The 23253-nt window shown below is 41.3% G+C and overlaps 3 protein-coding genes across 6 annotated transcripts in view; 2 read left to right on the top strand and 1 right to left on the bottom strand.

Moving 5' to 3' along the window:
- Window positions 1-308, top strand: part of LOC146667674 (ubinuclein-1-like) — a 6114-nt gene extending 5806 nt beyond the window's left edge. The window contains exon 14 of the mRNA XM_085409330.1: window positions 177-308. The gene's annotated coding sequence lies outside the window, so the exon portion shown is untranslated. The remainder of the gene's footprint in view (window positions 1-176) is intronic.
- On the bottom strand, window positions 302-9971 carry LOC146667673 (hemicentin-1-like). Of its 2 annotated transcripts, none has more exons than XM_085409326.1 (7): window positions 9750-9971; window positions 6258-6417; window positions 5788-5863; window positions 3066-3204; window positions 2674-2991; window positions 1609-1836; window positions 302-1416 (listed from the first exon to the last, which is right to left on the bottom strand). In XM_085409326.1, the coding sequence occupies exons 1-7, from the start codon at window positions 9802-9804 to the stop codon at window positions 1346-1348; spliced, it is 1047 nt and encodes a 348-aa protein (XP_085265452.1). In that variant the 5' UTR covers window positions 9805-9971; the 3' UTR covers window positions 302-1345. The 2 variants fall into 2 exon arrangements, with proteins under 2 accessions (XP_085265452.1, XP_085265451.1); XM_085409325.1 differs by having other exon boundaries at window positions 6258-6372.
- LOC146667672 (caspase b-like) lies at window positions 6282-23253 on the top strand. Of its 3 annotated transcripts, XM_085409328.1 has the most exons (4): window positions 6282-6422; window positions 9755-9868; window positions 21307-21580; window positions 21688-23253. In XM_085409328.1, the coding sequence occupies exons 3-4, from the start codon at window positions 21316-21318 to the stop codon at window positions 21840-21842; spliced, it is 420 nt and encodes a 139-aa protein (XP_085265454.1). In that variant the 5' UTR covers window positions 6282-6422; window positions 9755-9868; window positions 21307-21315; the 3' UTR covers window positions 21843-23253. The 3 variants fall into 3 exon arrangements, with proteins under 3 accessions (XP_085265454.1, XP_085265455.1, XP_085265453.1); XM_085409329.1 differs by lacking the exons at window positions 6282-6422; window positions 9755-9868 and adding an exon at window positions 15188-15595; XM_085409327.1 differs by lacking the exons at window positions 6282-6422; window positions 9755-9868 and adding an exon at window positions 20094-20223.

The raw sequence follows: 23253 nt of genomic DNA, 5'->3' as shown, positions 1-23253 counted from the left end.
ACTTCATTGTGGGACCAAACCAGTGTGTGACATCATGGTTTAGTAGTTTACGTTTTTATCAAACGCAACACATCAATTGCTACAAGATGCTTTATGTATTCCAATAAGTTTCAATGTCAAAATAAAAGCTTTATAATCAACATTTTGTCAAGTAGATAAAATGTTTTTCTTTTTAGATGGAGCAGAATCGTTGAAGATGAACTGGGCACATGAGGTTCTAATGGAGTAGTTCTTATACTAAAATCAACAAAGTTAATGTCTTAAACTACACACTTTCACTTAATACATAATAAAGAGAGCATGTCATAGCTGTTTATTTGGTGCTTTATTTTCTTAACATTTTGTACAGCAACTGAAGGTTTTAGTAATGATTCATGTTACCAACTTGACTGAGGCTAGTAACAAATGACTCAAAACAACAAAGTTCAACTGCCTAGTCAGCTTATTTAAGCTGAAATTTATTGTGCAATGAAAGTATTGCAAGGAGTAATGCAGGAGCTGTGAATAAGGATGTAAAAATAAAATGTCTCAACGAGCCTAAAGGACGATGAGGAAGTCTAAAGTTACCCAACTAAAGAGCAGGCTGTTAGCCTCTTGTACCATTTGGGTGCAGCTTTTGCTTTGACAGCTAACCCAGACAGTTTCCAAAAGGGGGTGGAGCAGGACACTTGGACAGTGGGTTGACACATACATTATGCCCAATGATTTATTTAAATTTTTTACCCTCACCCACATCAACACATTGATCCAGTTTTCCAAATCCAAAGAAAATCCTTCCAAAAACTCTTGGATTCTTTACATGGCAGGATGGGGGCGTAACTCAGCATTTCTTCAGATATCAAATAGTAATGAAACACCATTGTGATGTTCAAAAGAAAATAAGACAACCAGATATCTTTCTGGATGCCTTTGCTGGACTGTCTCGCCTTATTTCCAGTTTCAGCTCTTTAAAAGTAAATTGTTTTTAACTAAATCATACTGCTTTCACATACCCATGAACACTGAGTGATTAAGGACTAAAATGTGAATTTCTTTCTAGAGAAGCTTTCAGTCTGGAAGATGTGAACTTTGCCTTTTGGGCAGATAACAAAGGCAGCTTACGGTAGTTACATAAGAACATGTACCTGGACAGAAGTTCAGCAACAAAACGATTAAAAAGAACAACTAGAGAGCATAATCTGCTTTTAGTGAGACTCCACTGTCTTTGAAATGCACATAAAGACATTCAAATTCAAAGCTGAGCCTTAAGGACACAAGGAATGACACAGCAATGAACATTTCTCTGCATTTTCTACAGCAGGAGCACTTTTATCCAAGTAACGTGGAAAGAGGAACTTTTAAGGTTTTACACGTGAGTTATCATCTGGGTAAGAAGAACAAGCAGCAAGAAATGTCCACAACAGCTGTTTGCAGTTCCTGGAAAGCAGAAGAAACAGTTTTCAGCACAAGATTACTCCAAACCTTCAGTTTAGGATTCTTCTCATTTACATGATCATATATCAGAACAAAAGCTTTCTCAAACTCCAAGAAGGATGATTTGGAACAATGAAAGTAGAAATGTTAACAGGGAGCATTAATTGTGTTCAGTAGTAATGCAGACAACCCTACCTCTGGCAGGAAGGATTTTCACTTCCACTGTGAAGTTTTTTGAAAATAATCCTTTAGCTTGGATTGTGTAATTTCCAGCATCCTTTTTATTTAAATGAGAGGGTGGGGCAACTATCTGCCCATTTCTGAACCAGGTCACTGATGGCTGAGGGTTTCCTGTTACCTCACATGGGAATCTCTCGCCCTCTGTCACCTTAAGTTTTACAGGACAGCTAAGCTGTGGTGCAACTGAAACAAGGAAAAACAATCAGTGGAAGAAAAGACACCTAATACATTTTATCTAATGAAAGAAGCTCTGTTTGTTCACTTTTCTAGTAAGAAGAAAAATATGGTTTAAGCAGTTCTATGTAACACTTTACAGCTGACGGTATATGACTGGAGAACAAAGAGTGCAGTTTCATTTGAAGTAGTTTATATATGTGATTCTTGAAATTGCAGGAGGAAACATTACACAACAGCTTTATATTGCCTCATTAAAATGCTTCTTGAGTGATAAACTGGTTTGTAGAGCAGAAAGTCTTCAGTCATATGTTATTAACAGTGCATATATTGTGACTATGGCAGAAGCTCTGGTGGTCATTTTCCACAGTCAATAAGTAAATAAATATTAGGATTATCCACACCTGAACTGTGTTGATATGTTCTTTGCTGTGTTTTCTGCACGGTTGTCACTCCCATGTAAAAAAGCAATTTTGGAAATGCTGTTGTGGCTTTACCATAATATTGCATCCTGCGCACTGAGCAGATCAGGTTATACTTACAGAGCTGTTATGCTGTTTTAAGCTTTGATAACCATATGCACATTAAATGTAGCCTGGGTAAGTAGTTGTTCAGTGATGCTGGGAAAGCTCCAGGTGGCAGAACTGGAGCTCAAAATGTACGTGTTTTAAATGGATGCTGCAGTGTTTGAAGCAAATAGCTTGCATCTACCCTTTTGGCCTTACAGAAAAAGCAAAGAGGGATCCTAAAGATGTGGAGAGGGGAAAAAGAACTAAAGGGGAAATTAAAAAACAGAATCCACATAAATTCCAAAAATTTGTAGCGCAGATCACTGGTTTCACTTACAGAGTCTTTGTGACGCCATCACTGGAAGGTGCTGTGGTCCTTCAGGTCCCAGCTCAAGTTTGGCTTCACACCAGTACTGAGCTTCAGTGTCTTCTTTACTGGATACGATGTTCAGAGTGAAGCTCTGAGTCACTGGTTTCTTCTCACTGGATGTATTCGAGTGCATCTGAGCCAGCATTTTCTCCCCACTGTAGAAGGTCACGAGGACATTTTCAGCAGGCGCAACCGCTGTAACGTGGCACTGTAGAGTATACCGATCACCCTCAAACGGTGACTCACTGTGATTTAGAAATGTGATGGATACTCTGTCTGGAGGCTCTGTGGAGAGAGGTTGGCATATCAGCCATGTAAAGTGCTTCATGCATGTCAGAAGGATAATGCTGTTGACTTACTGTAGACTATTAGGGTGAGTTTACTGTAACACTGTCCTCCCTGTTCAGATAGGGCAAAACACACAGGCTTGATGGTCCAGTCAGTCATCTTCTCAACACTCCAGATCAGAAAACCTTGTGATGTAAAGTTAGGACGGTTCTGGAGTGGCAAAGGGTAACAAATCGCAAAGCTATTCAGATTTTTTTCTTTTTTCCTCAAGTGAAGGCAATGAACAATAAACACAATTTTTTGTGTGTGTGTGTGTGTGTGTGTGTGTGTGTGTTCATCCCACTCAAGTGTCAGCCCATTAAACTAATTTTAATATTAACAAGTAAACAAAATGCTGTTTCTAAATGGTGTTTATTATTAAGGGGAAATTAACTGTGGTGTATCACGTCTTTGAAAAGCGGAGTTCAACGTCTGTAGCCATACACAGGTCTGATTACTGCCACACCTGTGATCGATCAAATCTCTTAAATAGGACCTGCCTGACAAAGTAGAGTAGACCAAAAAGTCCTCCAAAACTAGAAATCATGCTGCGATCGAAGGAAATTCGGGTACAAGTGAGAAACGATGTAACTCAGATCTCAGTCTGGATAAGGTTATAAAGCCATTTCTAAAGCTATGGGACTCCAGCGAGCCACAGTGAAAGACATTATCCACAAATGGCGAAAACATGGAACAGTGGTGAACTTTCACTGGCTGAACAAAGTTACCCCAGGACCTCAGCAACGACTCATCCACCCCGGAACAAAGAACGGTAGGCCTCTCTTGCTTCAGTTCAGTGTTCATGACATCACCATAAGGTAGAGACTGGGCAAAAATGTCCCCAAATGGTTCCAAGATGAAAACCACTGCTGAGCAAAAGGAACATAAAGGCGTAGTTCAGTTTTCCAGAAAACATCGTGATGATCTCCAAGCCTTGAAAAATGGTCAGACTGGGTGTGTCCCATTACTTGTGGCATAAAAGTAACTCAGCATTTCAGAAAAGGAACGACATACCAACAGTAAAACGTTGTGGCAGTAATGTGATGGTCCAGTGCTGCTTTGTTGCCTAGGGATCTGGGAGACTTGATCTGGTAAATGGAACCATGGATCTACCAAAACATCTTGAAGGAGAATATCCAGCCATCTGTTTGTGTCCTCAAGCTGAAGAGCACTTGGTTTTTGCAGAAAGACAGTGATCCAAAACACTCCAGCAAGTCCACCTCTAACTTAAAAAGAGCAGGACTGCTTTGGAGTCCTGACCTGAATCAGATTAAGATGCTGTGGCATGACCTTAAAAAGGTAATTCATGCTTGAAAACCCTTGATTTTGGCTGAATTACAACAATTCTGCAAAGACAAGTGGTCCAAAATTCCTCCAAAGTGCTGTAAAAGACTCATTGCCAGTGATCACAAATGTTTGATTGCAGTTGTTGCTGCTTAGGGTTGCCCAACCAGTTATTAGGTTTAGGGGGCAATCACTTTTTTACAAAGAACAATGTAGGTGGACCTCCAAAACTAGTTCATGCATTTATTACATCTAGGCTCGATGACGGTAATTCATTATTATAAGGATGCCTTAAAAACTCCCTGAAATGCCTTTACTTGAGGTGAAATGCTGCAGCAAGAATACTGACATAGACTAGTAAGAGAGTACATATTTCTTCTATATTGTCTTCTCTTCATTGGCTCCCTGTTAAATCCAGAATCAGATTCAAAATCATCATTCCAAAATACGTCTTTTAAGAATTTTTAGTACTGTATCACCCCATCAGATCACTTCACAGTCAGACTGAGTTCACATGTGGTTCCTAGAGTATTAAAAAGTAGAATGGGAGACAGTCTCCAGCTTTCGGGCTCCTCTTTGGTGGAACCAGTTCCTAGTTTGAATTTAGGAGACAGATTCCTTCTTTACTTTTAAGTTTACTCTTAAGACTTTCCTTATTGACAATTATGCTGAAATTATGCTCTCTTCCACAGTGTCTTTTTTTTCCTGTGTCCTTCTCTTCACCCCCAACCAATCTCAACAATTGCCTGCCCCTCCCTGGGCATGGTTCTTCCATGGGTTTCTTCTCGTTAAAAAGTTTTTCCTATATAAATAATATTGAATTGAATTTACCTTCACCACTTCTGCTGCTTCCATGGTAACCTTTTCATCTGTCTTCCTCTGATTTACACATCTATCCTGTTTTGGTTGTACTTTCATTCCTCTTCTCCTCTGAGCATACCTCCACGTCTCCAGGTTCTTTTCCACCTACTCCATACTCTCACTACTGATCACAATTTCATTAGTGAGCATCATAGTCCATGCAGACTCCAGCCTCGCCTCATCTGTCAGACTATCAATCACTACTGTCAACAAGAAGTGGCTCACAGCCGATCCCTGATGTACTCACACCTCACCAATGTCTCGCTGTCCTCAGACATGTCTGGCACCATCCTTGCATCTTCTGCCATTCCTGACTTCTTCAGGCAGTACCCCAGTTCCTATCTTGGCACCCTATCATGTCCTTTAGATCCACAAACACAGTGCAACTCTCAATACTTCTCAGTCTTTATTTCCCAATACACTTCACACTTATCATAACTCTCTTTGCATTGGATATGAAGTTGTGAAGACTGTGTGATGAAAATATACAGCTCTCTTATATAAAACTACAAAGTGAGGATATAAGCCTTATATTTAGTTTAGTTAGTGGGTGTTGTTTGGTTCTCAACATATAAAACACTGTGTATAATCAAACACTGATTAACCTACCAGTGGGACTTCCCAACCAATGCCAAAATACCCCATTCTTTGTATGGAGCAGTTAGCTTTGACTGGATCTCCAAACCTGTAAAAGGAGATACACAATTAATTCCCTCAGACACGCAGATGATTCTGTTAATTTGGTGACATTTTCTTGACGTTGCCTCTTACATTTCAATACAAGTCATGACAGCAACTGAAATATTTAATAGTTGGAAATTGATCCAAGATAAAAATCAGAGTGCTGATCTTTGCACCATAGATTTCAGAAGCTCAACACAAGGTCAAAACCTCGTGAACCTTTCTGAACAATGAAATACCACAAGGTCACCATGTCTGAGTGACACCAAGCTATCATTTTACTGTCCAAAAAGGCTTTAAACTGCACAGATGAGTGAACAGCAAGTTAGTGCACACAGACTCTTATCACTGACCACCTACGTCAGCCTGAAATAATCACTCACTCTTTTTTGCCATACCTGACCACCACAGTGGAGGGTGATATCTTTAGAGGGCAGAGGACACTTTGTGTTGATTCTCCAGGTGTGATGGGAGAAGCGACAAGGCTGACATTTGGAAAGGGAAGTGCGAATTCTGGTGGAAGAGATGGTGTGCTAGTGAAAACAGGGTATGAAGTACCTGAGGTTAAGGGAGTGGGAGAAAGAGCAAGATATAATAAGTCATGAAAGTAAACACTGTGTACTGTATCTTTAAGGTCTGTGCAAAATCATTTTGCACTTTTATTTTTATCAGAAATCCACACAACATGTTTTAACTAAGAAATAAAAAAGATCTAATTTTCCTCGCTTTACTATAATAATCCAAGTCTTTAGTTGCTAAAGCTTTCCTTACGAATGTCAGCTTATGCAACTTTAGACTGCATGTTGTACCTTTCTGTCTAAGTTCAATCTGTGGGGCAGCAATACTGTAAAACCTTGTGTTACGTGTACTTTTTTTTTAATAAACTGGAAGAAAACCTCAAAATACTATAAAATATTTCATGCAGGCTCAATCATCCAGGTAAGGAAATCCCAAAATGTTGATTCTGTTCATCTGGATGTAGATTTTTCAGTGGGAGAAACTCTAGCAACTTCTTCAGTTGAGACTGAATGAGGAACAAACGTTTCTCCCACTGAAAACGCTACATCCAGATGAACAGAATCAACTTTTTGGGGTTTATCCATTGTGCTTGTTAAAAAAAAAAAAAAAAAAAACTGTTAAAAATTCATTGTGAGCTTTCTGAAAATGAAAGTAGCTACAAAAACACTGCAGACAGTGACTTTTTAAATGTACTTTTTTAAAAAAATGTTTATTTATTTATATTATTTATTATTTTGCCTCTGTACACCACCACAATGGATTTTTAAATGTATTTAAATAAAGTGTTCTTAATACTTGGAGGAAAATCCTTTAATCACTCCCTGGATTTTCGAACCCATGGACAATTACTGTGTTCCCTCCCTTGAGATGCTTTGCCAGGCCGTTTCTGCAACCACTCGCACCCCATTTGTGCGTCTCTCTGCATTCAGTTTTATCTTCAGTCACTGAAAAGCTGCTCTGCTGGGAGTTGCGGTATGCTTTGAGTCAAAATCTATTTACGCTGTGAAGCACTGTCTTATAAAATTTGGCTGAACTTGGGCAGAGAGCCCTTTACGCTTCAGGATTCATCCTGCTGCTTTTATCAGCAGTCAGTTAGCGGTATGGATCCTGATGTCACACAGTGGAAATTTGTATTTATCTTGTATATTGTTTTTATTCTGATTTTTAGTGTTTATTTATGAGTGTTGTTTTGTTTGCATGGTTTTATTCTGTTTCTATTGCATGGTTTTTAGTGTTTTATGTGACATGGTTTTTATCCACTGTGGACTGGCTGCACATGGGACAAATTAGCTGATAGGGACCACCTGCTGAGGCAGGGGTGTGTCCAGAGGTGGCCTATCAGCTGTGTAAAGACCTTTTAAATACAGGCTAGCTGAGCACTGAAGGAGAGAGGCTGGAAGGTTAATGCGAGATGGCCAGTGTGATGCGGCGACCAAGTCCTGACCTCATGGAACGGCAACAGTAAGAGACAACGCGTGTGATTGGCAGCAGGGGAGAGGTTTACCTCTGCCTGCATTTGTGAGTAGGGTCTCTACTGTTGTTTACTGGGTGCAGCTGGATTGGGAGAGGGTCACCATGGCCAAGAGCCAGGGCCGCTTCTGGGACCATTGTTCTGGCCCCTATTTGTTATGTTGCAGGACACCGACGCAAGGGGAGCTGTGGCGGTGGTCACATTATGGATTCGGGTGCAGAACGCAAGCCGGGCTGGGAAGTGATGGGCCAGCGGAAGGACAAGAAGATGGGTGGCTCTTTCTTGTCTGCTGAAGACGGGGCTGGCGTGGACTCTGCTCTAAAGGAGGAATTCCTGGCCTGCTGATGGACCCATAATGAACATGTGGCCTAATTATAGCAGGGGGGTTTTAGTGAATGTAGAAAATGGTAGTTTTACGGGTTTTAGAATTGTTTTTAGTAGAGAGCAAACATTTTATTACATACATTTTAAGGGTGTTTTTATTTGTGCTCCCTGGCCTAGTAATAAACTGTTTCTGATCAGACCTGCTTCCTCTCTGTGCCCGTGGTATCTGACTCGCTTGCTCCCCCTTGTATTTTAAAGAATCTTTCTTTTTAGCGTGACATTCTGGCGCGACCGCTTTAGTGTTCGCCACGCGCTACACTTGCACTGGATCCATACCGTGCCATAACAGTAAACGGCTTATGAAATGAAACACATTACATCATCTGTAAAACATGGTGGAGAGAATGCCATAAGATGGAAAAACAGAACATTAAGGAGGATACTGTACATGTAGACCTAACACACTGAATACCTGTGATGTTAAACCCAATACTATAAATAAAAACATGAATAAAAGGATGGGTCTCCTCCTATGTTTGTCCTGGCACTGTAACTCACATGATCTCATGAGTATTTTTTTTCTCGGTCTTAACACAATACATGCAAGGGTCAATTAAATTTTGCCATCTCATGAACTAATACTCATTTTAGCTGATCTATTGTGAACTATTGTTTCATAGCATGCTGAATACACCCAGTGTGTTCCTCTGAGGAAGGAAGGACACCCTGCCCAAATCGTAAGAACTCGCTCCTCTTTTCAATTGACCATTGTTCCATCGAGTCCTGGGGTTGTTCTCCTGCCTATCAGATGATCTCACTGGCAGTAGGCGTGCCGGCTGTCAAAATTTATAGTTGTGTTTCCCATGTGCCACTCTGCAACGTGAACAATGCAGTACAACTGCCAGCTGGGTCAGCTTACAGAGAGCGTAGTCTCCGGACCAAACCAGGATCACAAGTCTCAAAACCTGAAGGATCAATGACGTCTTTTTTTTCCTGATTTGCAGATCTTTGGGGATGCTTCCATCCCCAAAGATGGGATGGAAATATTTAAGGAAAAGCCTGCGTTCAAAATGTGAATGGGAAGTACTGTCAGCTAAGTCTGTCTAAGAATCACAAATTCAAATTTCTTCAGATGCAGAATGGAGCTTTACATGTGTAGATAATGTTTTGTGTTATGTTTTCAAATGTCTCATGTTTGATATGATCATGTGTAACCGCTTTGAATCCTCTCTAACAACATATTACGTTTTTTTAAAGTTAAATAGTTTCCTACAATTTTGGAAAAACCTGAGCTGAAATGCTTGGATTGGGTTAGCAGAGTAAAAAAAGTAACTTTACCCTCAGAAAAGTGATCACATGTCATTTTTAACTACAAATCAATTTGCCTCAGGGGTTCTTACAAGCGCAGCCACCACACTCTGCCCAGTCATCTTCAGTCCCAGTTATCTCTCTTGTCACACTCTTTAACCTTACTTTTTAACCTTATCTGCTTCTATCGCCCAATTGGCTTCTACACTGAACAGGTTCTTCTCATCAGAGCTGCCCACTGCACCCACTCAGCCATCAGTTCACTCACCTGAGTGGAAGAGCTGAAACAGCATGAGCGCAACGGCCCATCCAGGAGAAGCCATCCTTCTTCTATGTCACGTTAACAGCTGATCGATGCTGACGGTGCCACAGCCTGAGACTTATGAGGTAGCAGTGGGTTCTTTTAGTTTATGTGGAACTGTGGGGTGTGTGAGTGTGTGTGTGAGTGAGTGAGTGAGTGAGTGCACATGTGGGTGTGGGGTGTGTGTATTTGCTTTGCTTCTGTGTGTCTGAAGTTGATGACGAGGGAGTTCCTTTGCTCTGGCCTCTGAAACCCACCATGGGCGTTCTCTGTTGGTATATGAAGAGAGGAAGGAAGGGAGGGTCAAGAAAAATGAAGTGTAGTGTTGCAACGTGGAGGGCAAGAATGTGTGTGTGTGTGTCTGTGTGTGTGTGCGCGTGTGTGTCTCTATGAGAGAGAAAGAGAGAGTAGTTACATAGCAATACACTGATACAGAGCTTTTGAGAATAAAAATAATCATCCCATTGATGTGTTATACTGGGGGAAAAAAGCACTAAAAAATCAGCTTCAATCAGCTAACAACATCTGATTGGTTTTTTCCCTTTTTTTTCTTCCACCATATAATCTATATATGACTCCTATTTATGTCTTAATGTCAATAATAGCGCCTCTCTTTCACTCATAAGCACAGCTTTTATGCTGAAGCATATCGTTAGTATAGGAAATTCCACAAAACTTGTCACTGACTCAACAGTTTTTTGTTTTGGGGTCTTTGAGCTCGTTGTTTTTGTTTTTATAGTCTGCATTACAGGCTTCATTGTCTCGGTTCCACTGATTCATACACTGACCAGAATTACGCACGGCTCTAAACATGCAGGGTGAAACCGGGGCAGAGCCAATTATGCACTCCTTCTGATAACATTTCCCCCACTGATTGCAGCTAAACCAACGCAAGATTATCAAAACCGCATCAGTTACAAAACAAAGAATTCTTTCACAGCGTTAAATTTAGTATAATTTGCAGGAAATTGCATGCCGGTAAATCAAGTTTGTGTGGTTCCTTTAAATATGCTCCTCCCAGGAGCGTGTTTGAGAGAGAAACTGTGGGGTAGACTGGGGTTGGGTATCACACTTTTTACTCTTTGATGAACTGCTGTTCATTCATTCATCTATGACACTCTGAAATTTTGACCCCATAGCTGGGTTAGCTGTCAGAAGGAATGGGGTTGATTGTCCCTATAGCTAACAATGGAGTTTTAGTAGAAAACAGTGATTTTAAAGTGGGGGACAGGTTAACTGGAAACACTAAATTGCCCATAGGTGTGAATGTGGGAGTGAATGTGATTGTGATTGGATGTCTCTGTCTGTGTTAGCCCTGTGACAGACTGGCGACCTGTCCAGGGTGTACTCTGCCTCTCGCCCTAAGACAGCTGGGATAGGCTCCATCAACCCCTGCAACCCTGAAAAGGAGAAGAGGAAGTGGATGGATGGATGGATGGATGGATGGATGGATGGACAGTGATTTTAAAAAGTATAACATTTAATTTTTTTCAAGATAATGACACAAACATACAACATACAACACAAACAACTGAGAACATTTCCACGTTGCAATAGTAGGCAAGTCAGTGTAAACATGTGATAACAGAAACGAACTCCATTAATATTGAACTGACTCTGAACTGCTCTCCATTTTAAGTCTTATTGCATTCTGGATCATCTGGGTTCAGGGCTGGACTGACACTGGCATATTTTGGTAATGGTGGCCCACTGTGTTTATTAATATGATATGTGAAAGTGCATAACATACTAGAGGATATATGTTCATGTGGTGTGATTTCAAAAATTAAAATAAAACACAGCAGCCTACAAGGAAGAGAGTAACATGTTAAACAACTGATATGCTCTTTCACTGCTCAGGGATTCATCCTGGGAGAGATGGCAACAGTATCACAAAAAGAGCTCCTCATCAAAGTGGCACAGTTTTATTTTTATTCTATTTTTTTGCTACTTTGGGGGAAAATTTTAGACATTACTTATACATTTTCATAAGTTCTGTTAAAACCTGTTGTAATCTTGTGTTGATTTCTTTTAAAAGGCTTAACATCACTAAAGTACTTTTAAGCCACACAACTGTGTTTGTCTGGTTTCTTTGCCATTCATGTACCAGAGCTCTAAGAGTCGTTCTTAATCTTCTGATACTAGCCCAAATTACTCATTACCTTGGTAATTATCCATCAGCACTGTGTATATATACCTCCACGTAAGTGCTACAAGAGGTAGTAGTAAGCTTTATGATCATCCAGGTGGATGTCAGCAACAACACAAAATAACAGTAAACACAAATCACAAATGTGAAGAATGCCTGTTAAATCCACACCAATGAAAGGTACATCCCTGGAACATCAATGGGGGAAAAGGTACCTTAAGGAGAGAGAGTCTGGCAGACACAACACTTGTATTATAACAGATTTAATGACTAAAATAAAGAAATAGACGTTTTTACACAAATAACACATAACGCTATAGGCTAATATTATTATGCATGTTTTAAGTCTCACTGAAGAAAAAAAAAAGTCTTGTGATAATTTCCTATGTGGAGTATTTGCACACTTTGACCCAGATACTATTTATTGAAGATGTGTCTCTAATCATATTTTGTCATTTTTTTATATTTTCTGTTTTAATTCATTATTATTATTATAATTATTATAATTATTATTATTATTGTGTGATCTTTTTATGCAACAACAACACGCCCGATCCATGAAAATGATAAAATACTTTGTGCATGTTCCACAAACTGACCACTGCAAAATGAGCAGACTGTGACGTGACCTGCCCTCTGTGGCAGTGACAGACAATGTACTAGTGATGGGATTTCCGGCTCTTTTTAGAGAACCGGCTCTTTCGGCTCGGCTCACTAAAAAGAGCCGGCTCTTTCGGCTCCGAACCGGCTCTTCAGGTTGTTTTGTTGCTTTAATTAATTTATTATTAACAATAATATAAAATTATGCACAAAAGGAATTACTAATGTAAGTAGTGGTTTTATTTATATATGTTTATATATAAATATATGCGGTGGCCCCTAGAGACAAAGCATGTACAAACCCCAAAACAGATTTCTAGCGTTAACTGAACTTCCAAAACAGAGCTACCTACAGTAGCGGTTTTTGATACGGGCGACACGGGCGGTTGCCCAGGGCGGCATCGTGGTGGGGGGCGGCATCACAGGCATCAGCAAAAAAAAATAAAAAATAAAAAATTGCTCGTACTCATGCTGCCCCGACATCAGCCAGCGCATATTGGGAATGGCATAAGCACCGATCGGTTTTCTATCGCCCATTTGCTGGGAGTGAGAGCGCCCTCCGTTTGCGAGGTGCGCCTGCTGCTTGCGGCACAGGGAGGAGAGGGCGGGGCGGCGGGGGATTCTCTGACCAGCTGGAGCAGTATCTAATAACCAACTCGCAAAATAAAACAAAATAAAAACAAAACAACAAACACGAAAACACCAGACATCATGATACAGACTTATAATTTGCACCGATGTTTTTTCGAAATTCTATACGCGAAAAGTAAACGCAAGAGCCCTCGGTGCGCCTGCTCGCTGCTGAAGTCAAAGTAAACTTTATTGTCATCTCCGCTACAGTCCAGTAAATAGAGAGACGAGACGATGAGGCTCCAGTTACAGCAGTGCAAGTAAACAAACAATAAATATAAGAAGAGTAAGAAAATAAATATACACTTTAGGACTCGGGGTAAAGGGATCAATAACAATTTACAATTTATAATTTACAGTTTGATGATTTAAAGTCTCACACACAACCCGTCGAAAGGGGGGGGGGGGGGGGGGCTGCTTCCAAATAGAGCACATTTCATTCATAATGATGGAAATCCAAGCCCTTTATGTATTCATGACTTGAATCCTGGGTTGTGTGAAATCCCAGAAATACACCCTAGACAAAGTGAATCTGTGAACGAAGGTGTAGGTCTATTAGGTTATGTTGTGGTGATCCTCGGGTTGGGGGATTTGTGTTCATACTGGAGTCCAGTATGGACAAGAAAAGATGGACAAGAAAAGTTCAAAGCCATCAGGTCCTCAGTTTAGAAAAAAGAGAAAAGAAGAGGAGGAGAAACGAGCAAAAGATACAGGTAAGCAGATGTGTCATTGGATAATGGCAGGTCATCCTGAAACAATCAGAATCAGGATCAGAATACTTTATTAATCCCTAAGGAAATAATGTGGATTACAGTTGCTCCAAAAAGAAATGGTAAAAATAGTAACAGTAACAGACTAAACTCCAAACAATACATTATGTTACAGATTTTAATATTAATTAGTCATTGTCAATTGTTGATTTGTCCTGTTCTCATTGTATGACGAATTATGATGGCTGTTTGGTAGCCGTTTGCATACAATGCATACTCTCTCTCTCTTTATATGTGTGTGTGTGTGTGTGTGTGTGTGTGTGTGTGTGTGTGTGTGTGTGTGTGTGTGTGTGTGTGTGTGTGTGTGTGTGTGTGTTTCTATGGCGAAATTCAGTATGGTTCCGACAACAGTTTTATGTTAATGTATAATCCTTAATATGTTTTATGTTTTATATGTGTGTGTGTGTGTGTGCGTGTGTGTGTGTGTGGGGGGGGGGGGGGGGGGCAGAGGGAGTGTTCGCCCGGGGCGCCAAACAGGCTAGGACCGCCACTGGTTACCTAGATCACTTAAATTACACAGTTGAAAGCATATGTGTATTGTTTGTGCACTCACATATATATATTCAAATAATTTAAAAACAATGTTCATTTACCTGTTATTACCACACACCAAATCCGGTCATTGGTACTTGCTGGCTTGTGTAGCCACTAGGTAACAAAAGCTCAACACTGCGCCCTAGCATCCTGGAGCACTTCTGTTGTGTTTTGTACGTGCTTTGAGTTTTTTTACGTGTTTTGGAGTTTTTACGTGTTTTGGAGTTTTTACATGCTTTGTCTGTAGGGGCCACCGTAAATATACTTTTATTTATTCACGCCACATAAAATATAATAAATAAATCATATAATACAAAAATCAAATATTCACATTTCAACTTTTAACTATTTAAATTTTCAGCTTTTTCCTTTTACAAATTTAAAGTGAAACAACACAAAACACTGCAAACCACAACACAATTAAATATAAACTAAAATATGAAAACAAAAAGAAGATGCATATTCTCTGTCATATGGGCCTGCATGAATAAACTTTCTGAATCCTTTATCATCTGCAACCGAAAATAGTTGTGGATGATTACTATACCTTTCTAATGTGACCTTGTTGTCCCTGGCTGTCTTTCTCTGTCTCTCCCTCCTCTGTTCCTGTGCTACTGAGTGTGTAACTACCTGTTGTGTTCTGTAATGTTTATATCATATTGCACCACTAGAGGGTGGTGTCGCAAAATAAGAGTAAAGCGGAGTCGGTAAAGGTTTAGAGATAGAAAACAGTTAGATGGCTAGCTGATAACTGATGTGTGTCACTGCTACCTCTTCGATGTTAGTCTGTGCTGAATTCATTAAAGAGCACTGTTCTTCATGAGGATTGGTTTATTACCGGCCGCTACTACATTTTGGCGACGAGTAACCCCTGCGTGTTTTTTTTTTTTTCTGCTTTGAGTTTTTTTGCTGAGTCATCATGGCTGCAAACGTCCATCCGCCGCCGATGTTTTTGCCTTGCCCTGGAGATCCTGCTTTGCCATTCAACATGTGGATGCGTATGTTCAACAATTATTTGCTTGTGATCAATGCAACAGGGAATGCTTGGCCTGAAGCACGAAGAAGAGCTACTTTACTTCACTGCTTAGGAACTGAGGGACAAAGGATTTTCTACTCACTGCCAAACACAGGTGACACTTTCGCCTCTGCTGTTACTGCCCTAGAACAATACTTTTCACCCAAGGTAAATGTTGTTGTGGAAAGACATGCTTTCAGACAGCAAACACAAGCTTCACATGAGACTGTTATCCAGTATGTGGCGAGCTTGCGTGACCTTGCTTCTAAATGTGAGTTTGATGACAGGACAGAAGAAATGATCCGTGATCAGCTAGTTGAACATGTGTCTAGCCCCAGCATAAGAGAAAGACTCTTGCTGGAACCTGATTTGACTCTAGATAAAGCTGTTACACTGGCAACACAAATGGAATCTGCAGTTCAACAAGCTAAATCCATAGCTGCAGACAGTAGTACCCCAGTCCAAGCTGTGCAGTCTCACTCGCACTCCATGCAGAGGAAACATAAGTACAATGCTCACCCTGCAAAGCCATCTCATGCAACAAAAACATCTAAGAACTGTTTTAGATGTGGTTCAAACAGTCATTTAGCCAACTTTCGTCAGTGTCCTGCTGCCAAAGCTACTTGTAAACTGTGTCATAAAATTTGACATTTTGCTCGTGTCTGCTGCTCATCCAAGACAAGAGATGTACGGGAAGTCCATTTACCAAAACTCACAGTCCTTTACTTAACAGATCCTTCTCATGCATCAAAAGGATTGCAATGCAGCATAAATGTGAGAACACCTACCTCATCAGCTAAGGACATTGAACTGATTGTGGACACAGGTTCTGCAGTTTCTATCCTGCCTAACCACATCTACGAAGAGCACTTCAGTGGTACGCCACTACAACCACCTGACCTTCAACTAGTTACATACACGAAGGCAATACTGTTCTACCTCCATGTACTGATCCTACTGCTTCTGTGATGTCTACAAATCCATCACCTGCTTCTTGCATCCCTGCTGCCCCAGATATTGGCTGCGTGCGTGCCTTTGTGCATAAAGTGAAAGTTGACCCAACAGTCAAACCTGTGCGTCAGAAGCTGCGACGTCTCCCGTTTGCTGTGAGGGCTTCAGTTTCAGCAGAACTGGATCGTTTACTCAAAGCTGGTGTCATTGAACGGATTGATGCATCACCATGGGTATCCCCAATTGTTGTGACAGGACGGAAAACTGGTGGAATAAGGCTGTGTGCAGACCTCCGTGAACCAAACAAAGCTGTGATCACTGATTGCTACCCCTTACCACATGTGGATGAATTGTTTGCCAGCTTACAGGGTGCAAAAGTGTTTTCTACAATTGATCTTGCAAATGCATACTACCAGCTGCCCCTGCATGAAGATAGCAGAGATTTGACAGCATTCATTACACATGATGGACTCTTCAGATTCTGCAGAGTACCTTATGGACTGGCCTCTGCCCCCTCAGCTTTTCAGAAAATGATGGCTGAAATCCTTAAAGACCTCCCAGGTGTCCAAAACTACCTGGATGACCTTACTGTCTACAGTAAAAGTGCAGCTGAGCATGACCAAAACCTTAGCACTGTCCTGCAGAAGCTCAAAGATGCTGGACTTGTGCTTAACGAAAACAAATGCCATTTTAGGAAGACATCGCTACGCTTCCTAGGTCATGTTGTCACTGCTGATGGCATTCTTCCTGATGAGGAGCATATTGATGCTGTTTTGAGAGCCCCTCCCCCATCTGATGCTGTTGCTCTGAGATCCTTCCTGGGCTTGGTGTCATGGTACTCCAAGTTCTTGCCAAACTTTGCAACTGTTGTAGCCCCTATGCGTGCCTGTGCTAACGACAAGAACACCTTCACATGGACTTTAGATGCACAAGCGAGCTTTGAAGAAGTAAAAAACTCCTGGTGAATAGTCCTGCACTGCTACTGTTTGACCCTGCCTTGTGTGTCGTGATCTCTACTGATGCAAGTGACTATGGGCTTGGTGCTGTATTTGCTCAAGTGCAACCTGATGGCACAGAAAAACCTGTGGCGTTTACTTCCCACACAATGTCTGCAACAGAACAAAAGTACTCAACTGTTGAAAAAGAAGCTTATGCTTGTGTGTGGGCTGCAGAGAAATGGAGAACGTATTTGTGGGGCCGACGTTTTACTCTGCGGACAGACCACCAAGCTCTGACAACACTGCTGAGCACCAAAGGGATTAATAGGGCTGGAATGCGCATCGCCCGCTGGTCTGCCCGCCTCCTGTGTTTTGACTATGATGTTATTTACCGCCCAGGTTCTCAGAACTATACAGCTGACTATCTCTCTCGCCTGCCCCTGCCTGTTTCTTCCCATCCTACATCGGATGCAGATCATGAAATGGTAGCCCAAGTTTCTGCTGCCATGTCCTCTCTTCCAGTTGCGGACTTTGACTCTGCCTGTTCAACTTGCCCTGAACTGGTTGCTTTGCGTTCACAAATACAAAGCGGCTGGCCTGCCTCAATCAAAGCACTTGATGTCACGCTTGCACCTTACTACAAAATCCGTAATGAACTTTCAACCCTGAGTGATTATGTTCTCAGAGGCTCAAGGCTCATTGCACCACTTTCAGTGAGACCTAAACTCATTGCGCTGGCACATGAAAGTCACCAAGGGATTGTGCGCACAAAACAAAGACTACGAGATCTCTACTGGTGGCCAAAAATGGACTCACAAGTCCAGTCTGCCATAACCTCATGCCTCCTTTGCCAGTCCAATGACAAAACTGCACATACTAATCCTGCTCCTCTCCAACCCGTCCCACTGCCTGATGGACCGTGGAAAAAACTTGGTCTTGACATTGTTGGGCCTTTTGATACTGCAATACCTGCTTGTAGATACGTCATAACATTGACTGACTACTACTCCAAATGGCCTGAGCTTGCCTTTTCACCTTCTGCTACTACTGATGATGTCATTCAGTTCCTCTCATCTGTCTTTAGTCGTCATGGCAACCCAGAGAACATCGTAACTGACAATGGTACACAGTTCACCTCTGCAATGTTCACCTCATTCCTTCAGAATAGAGGCATCTCCCACAGCAGAACATCTGTCTACTACCCAGGTGCAAACGGAGCAATCGAACGGTTTCATCGTGCCCTCCGCACCTGTATCCAGACAGCAATCCAGCAGTCAAAACCATGGAAGGCGACTGTGCTGGATTGGCTTCAAGTTTACCGTGCAACGCAGCATGCAACTACTTCCCTCTCTCCCTATGAACTCCTGTATGGCAGGAAGATGCGTACTAAACTGGATGTCCTCCCTTTGCCTCCTGCTGTGTCTCCACTGGATGACGTTGCACGTCACTCAGTTCAGAAATATCAGTTGAAAATGCAACGTTACACTGATGGTAGGCGTCACGCACGGAAACCTTCTTTTCTACCAGGAGAGAGTGTGAGGATAAGGAAACCCCACCATGTCCCTAAAGGACATCCCAGATTTACCCCTCCTGTAACAGTAACAAAAGCCAAAGGCTTGAATGCCTTCTTGCTGAGTAATGGAAAGATTTGGAATGCCACTCATCTAGCACGCTGTCGCCCAGTGACTGAAAAGAACGCTGACACTGCTAGGTTGCACCACACCCAGACTGGCTCACCTACTGCCAGAAGACTGCCCCGCGTCAAGTATAAGCCTCGTTGGCACAAAGACTATATTGTACCATAATAGGTTGCTTGAAAAAGGACATTAGAGAAATGTCATTACTTGTTCTATTTTGGGTTTAAGAAGAACTGATTTCCTGCCACCAATGCACTAAGAAAAAATTGTAATGGAAAAACTGGAATAATTTCTTTTTATTTTACAATTTCAGGCTTATTTAGCTTTTCTAGTTGTAGTATTCTGATGTTATAACTATTGCAACATTTAAGTTCACCAGTGTATGTTTGGTTTGCTAAACAGTGAATTACTTTATTTCTGTACTACGCTATTTGGTGAACTCTTTTTATAAAGAGAGAGGAGATGTTGTGTTCTGTAATGTTTATATCATATTGCACCACTAGAGGGTGGTGTCGCAAAATAAGAGTAAAGCGGAGTTGGTAAAGGTTTAGAGATAGAATACAGTTAGATGGCTAGCTGATAACTGATGTGTGTCACTGCTACCTCTTCGATGTTAGTCTGTGCTGAATTCATTAAAGAGCACTGTTCTTCATGAGGATTGGTTTATTACCGGCCACTACTACACTACCGCCCCTCCCCCCTCTTCCCAGCGCAAAGCACAAGGCTCATGCGGAGTGAAGCGGAAAAAAAGTGGGAGAGAGAGGGCGAGAGAAAGAAAAAAAGAACCCAGGGCTTGTGATAAGAGCCGGCTCGCGTCGTTCACATCAAAGACCCGGCTCTAAGAGCCATTTCGTTCGTGACCGACACATCACTACAATGTACCAGCCAACCCCTCAGTCGCTCAGGCACATCTGTACAGCAGCTGTTTTTTACCGGCAGAATCACAAGGAGGACAAAATGTTCCGTTTATGTGACTATAGACATAAGACGTATAAACACAACGGGATTATATATATAAACTAGTTGTATCTTGACCAAGTACGGCTGTGCACACATTAAGTCATAATACGTTCACTACGTGTTGAGTAGTCACTCCTGACGTAGTCCTGTAGGTTTCGCAGAACTTTCCCGGTAGAGGGTTTGAAACCGAAAGCACTCGTTTGCGCCATTTTCTTTACATCCTTTGCTTGGTGCTATATCGGCGGGTCAGTGACGAGGTGAGTTCTTTGATTCATAAAATTCCCCAAAGTTAAAATGCACATCTTTGGAGGTTTAATAACGTCTGTGCGCTGCGATACAAAAGGAAACAGGAGGAGCTAGAAAGGATGACGGAGACTTGAACTTGACTTTCTTGTTGTTTACTTTCGCTCTGTCTGTGTGCAGCTTTACATCGGATGTGAACGAACGCAGACATTGAGAGCATATAGTGACCGATGTATGATCCAGATCCAGATGTGGTTCATTAGCAGGTTTTAGAAGTTGTATTAGCACTGCTATTAATTCACTGACGTGGTGACGCTGATTTACTTCCTCGTTGTCTGCGATCCCACTAAACACAGCGACGAAAAATGAAACTACTGCACGACTAGCTTCAGTGTTTTAAACTAGTCCTTCAGGTTTATTTACATTCATTTGAGCCCATGTTCAGGGAGGGGAAGTCACCTGATGCAACTGGTTGGCGGGAGGAAGAGAGGACCGAGGAGACACTGGAAGAGAGCCAGAGGGTTTGGGGATAGCATATAGCATACATATAAAAATGTGATCACACTGTTGAGTACAACTTTGGTTCCTCGTAGACTTTTTCAAAACATCCTTTGAATAAAAGCAGAAAGTAAAAACCATATTTAAAAACAACAACATAATAAATAAATGTTTTATTCCATGCACACATCAGATTTGCAAAGGATTTTCTTGGTGGACTTATTGTAGTAGTCTCTGTTGTGTTCACAGAACCTTAAAAATACAGAAGATTTACACCAGAAAAGTTACACTCACATGTTTTTTCTTTATAATATTTAAAAGTTCAATATTCTAAGCTAAGCAACCATTAACCGAGGAGTTAACTGCACAACACTTTTAAGTATTCCTATTATTTTTATGATAATGGGGGCAGTGACACTTAAATGCCTTATTGTTGTTTTATAGATCATCTTGAACAAACTGAATGTGGTGTAATATACTTTAAAATAGACAGATAGTTACAGACATGAATTTTCTGATCAACTAAGCCCATAAAGGAATGAAAGAAGTATTTATTTAAAAGAAACAGAGCTCATTTTCTCTCTCTCTCGTTTGTTCAGTGAGCAGACATGCTGGTCCCAGAGCTGCTCTTAGAAAAACTGCAAGACCTGACTAATGATGAGTATAAACATTTTAAGTGGTACCTCGCCATGAAGATCGTGGACAGCTGCAAACCAATTCCAAAGAGCAAACTCGAGGGCCAAGACCGTATGGACACTGTGAGTTGTATGATAGACAGCTACGGTGAAGCGACGGCTGTGAAAGTCTCTGTCGCGATCCTGAGGAAAATGAATGTCAACAACATCGCAGACGACTTAGAGGGCAAGTTTGAAGGTGCGGTGAATGCAGAGTTTCTTAAACTCACCTGTAACTGACAATCTGTTTGTGGTCTGCCTCTGTGCAGACATTACCACTGATTCTCTGCTTCTTTGTCCTTTCAGCTGTAGAGGGCAGAGCAGCTGCATCCTCTGGATCCTCTACTTTAAATCCTACCGCTGGAGCCACGATGTCGGCTCAGCAGGGAGGAGTGGTTTTTGCCCCCACGGTCACCGGTAGCAGCACCGCACCTATGAATATAAACTTCTACCAAAAATAATCTCAATGGAGATTAAAGCGGAGGGCACAATATAGTTTGTAATTATTTCTTTCCTTTACATGAAATGAAATGAATGTTAACTGGTGATTCTGAATAAGGCCGAGTTATGAGCTGTGTCAGCCCTGTGATAGATGGGGATCTTCTCACGCAGTCCATCTGCTGGATGTTTTCATGTAGCTTACACGGTGCAATCACATGTTCCTTTCAACACAGAAATGCCCGGCATATCTAAGGTCTTCTAATGATGCCAGTAATTGTTACAGCTACATATGATGCCATGTAAAGAATATACTCCAGAACCACGAATGTACTCTGTTTACAATTTGCAGTCATTAAAGTCTGATTTTAAAAAAGTAAATCCCGGGAGGGAGTAACAAAGAGAGACACTTACACGTACGGGCATATTCATGTTTTTTTTGCTACCAACAGGCTACTTTTACAGCAGACATATTGCTTGACATAATTGTTCAGGCAACAGTAACAACTAATTACCGATGGTAATACAGTCGACCCCTGTCAGGTATTCGTGAACACTCTTACAGTTGTAGAAGTGTTCACGCGTAGCTGTAAGCCAAATATTTTAAGGGCAATATTGTAAGATGACTTTGAAATCATATAAAGTGTTTTAGATTAAGATATATTTGGTGTTTGAACTATTAAAATAGGCAGTTATAAGCGTTTTTAGAGGGGTTCTCAAGTATTTGCGGCAGTTGTGGTCCCAAATCACCACGACTACCGGGAGTCGACTGTATAACAAACACACAGGGTCATTTAGGGTTCTTTATCCTCCTTTATCATGAAACAGCATGAGTTATATCCCAGAACCCTGAAAATAAAGCCTGAATGATATTGAGCCACTATTCATTTTAATCTTTATTCCTGTGATTTATCTGTTGTAACACGTACAAATGTCCACCTGTGCTTTGCTGTTTCAACAAACTCTGAAATGTTCAGATTAAATCAGGCCTGTTAAGCTGTGTATGTAAACGTGTCAGGAGTTACTCGTACTTTCATCTGAGGTCAGCAGGTGAAGCTGTGTTTTTGATGTTTCTGTGTCATCCACTTCTTGATATTGTACTCATAAACATACATAGTGGTTACATCTTCCAACAAACTGATGCACTCACATGAACTTACAATCAATCTATTAAAAATACATAAGTTTGTGCGCCGGTTTGTGGAAGCCGGCATGTTTCCTTTGTATATGGTGGCCGAGACGGACATCTTCCTTCTGACTAGTTGGATTTCATCTGTAGCTGAAGACCGGATACATATGTTGCACCCCAAAGGTGGAGAAGAAGAGAAGTTGTGCCATTTAAATTCATGTCTGTGCCATTGGACTCAAGATATGAAGGATCATACCTTTGTTTTATTGTAAGACGAGAAGTTCCCCAAGGAAATAAAAAGCGAC

Source organism: Rhamphochromis longiceps, linkage group LG6 (assembly GCF_057381845.1).
Source record: "Rhamphochromis longiceps isolate RC_006_pf linkage group LG6, R_longiceps_female_GT1.1, whole genome shotgun sequence".
Classification (NCBI taxonomy): Eukaryota; Metazoa; Chordata; class Actinopteri; order Cichliformes; family Cichlidae; genus Rhamphochromis; species Rhamphochromis longiceps.
Note: the sequence above shows the minus strand (reverse complement) of the source record. Positions and strands in the feature narration are given on the sequence as shown.

Excerpts from the sequence above, each read along its gene's own strand:
- LOC146667672 (XM_085409328.1), top strand. The coding sequence starts at position 21,316 with ATGCTGGTCCCAGAGCTGCTCTTAGAAAAACTGCAAGACCTGACTAAT. Across the intron at positions 21,581-21,687 it reads CTTAGAGGGCAAGTTTGAAG|CTGTAGAGGGCAGAGCAGCT; the intron begins GTGCGGTGAATG and ends TTGTCCTTTCAG.
- LOC146667673 (XM_085409326.1), bottom strand. The coding sequence starts at position 9,804 with ATGGCTTCTCCTGGATGGGCCGTTGCGCTCATGCTGTTTCAGCTCTTC. Across the intron at positions 2,992-3,065 it reads ACTCACCCTAATAGTCTACA|AGCCTCCAGACAGAGTATCC; the intron begins GTAAGTCAACAG and ends CTCTCTCCACAG. Across the intron at positions 1,837-2,673 it reads GATGGCGTCACAAAGACTCT|TTGCACCACAGCTTAGCTGT; the intron begins GTAAGTGAAACC and ends TCCTTGTTTCAG.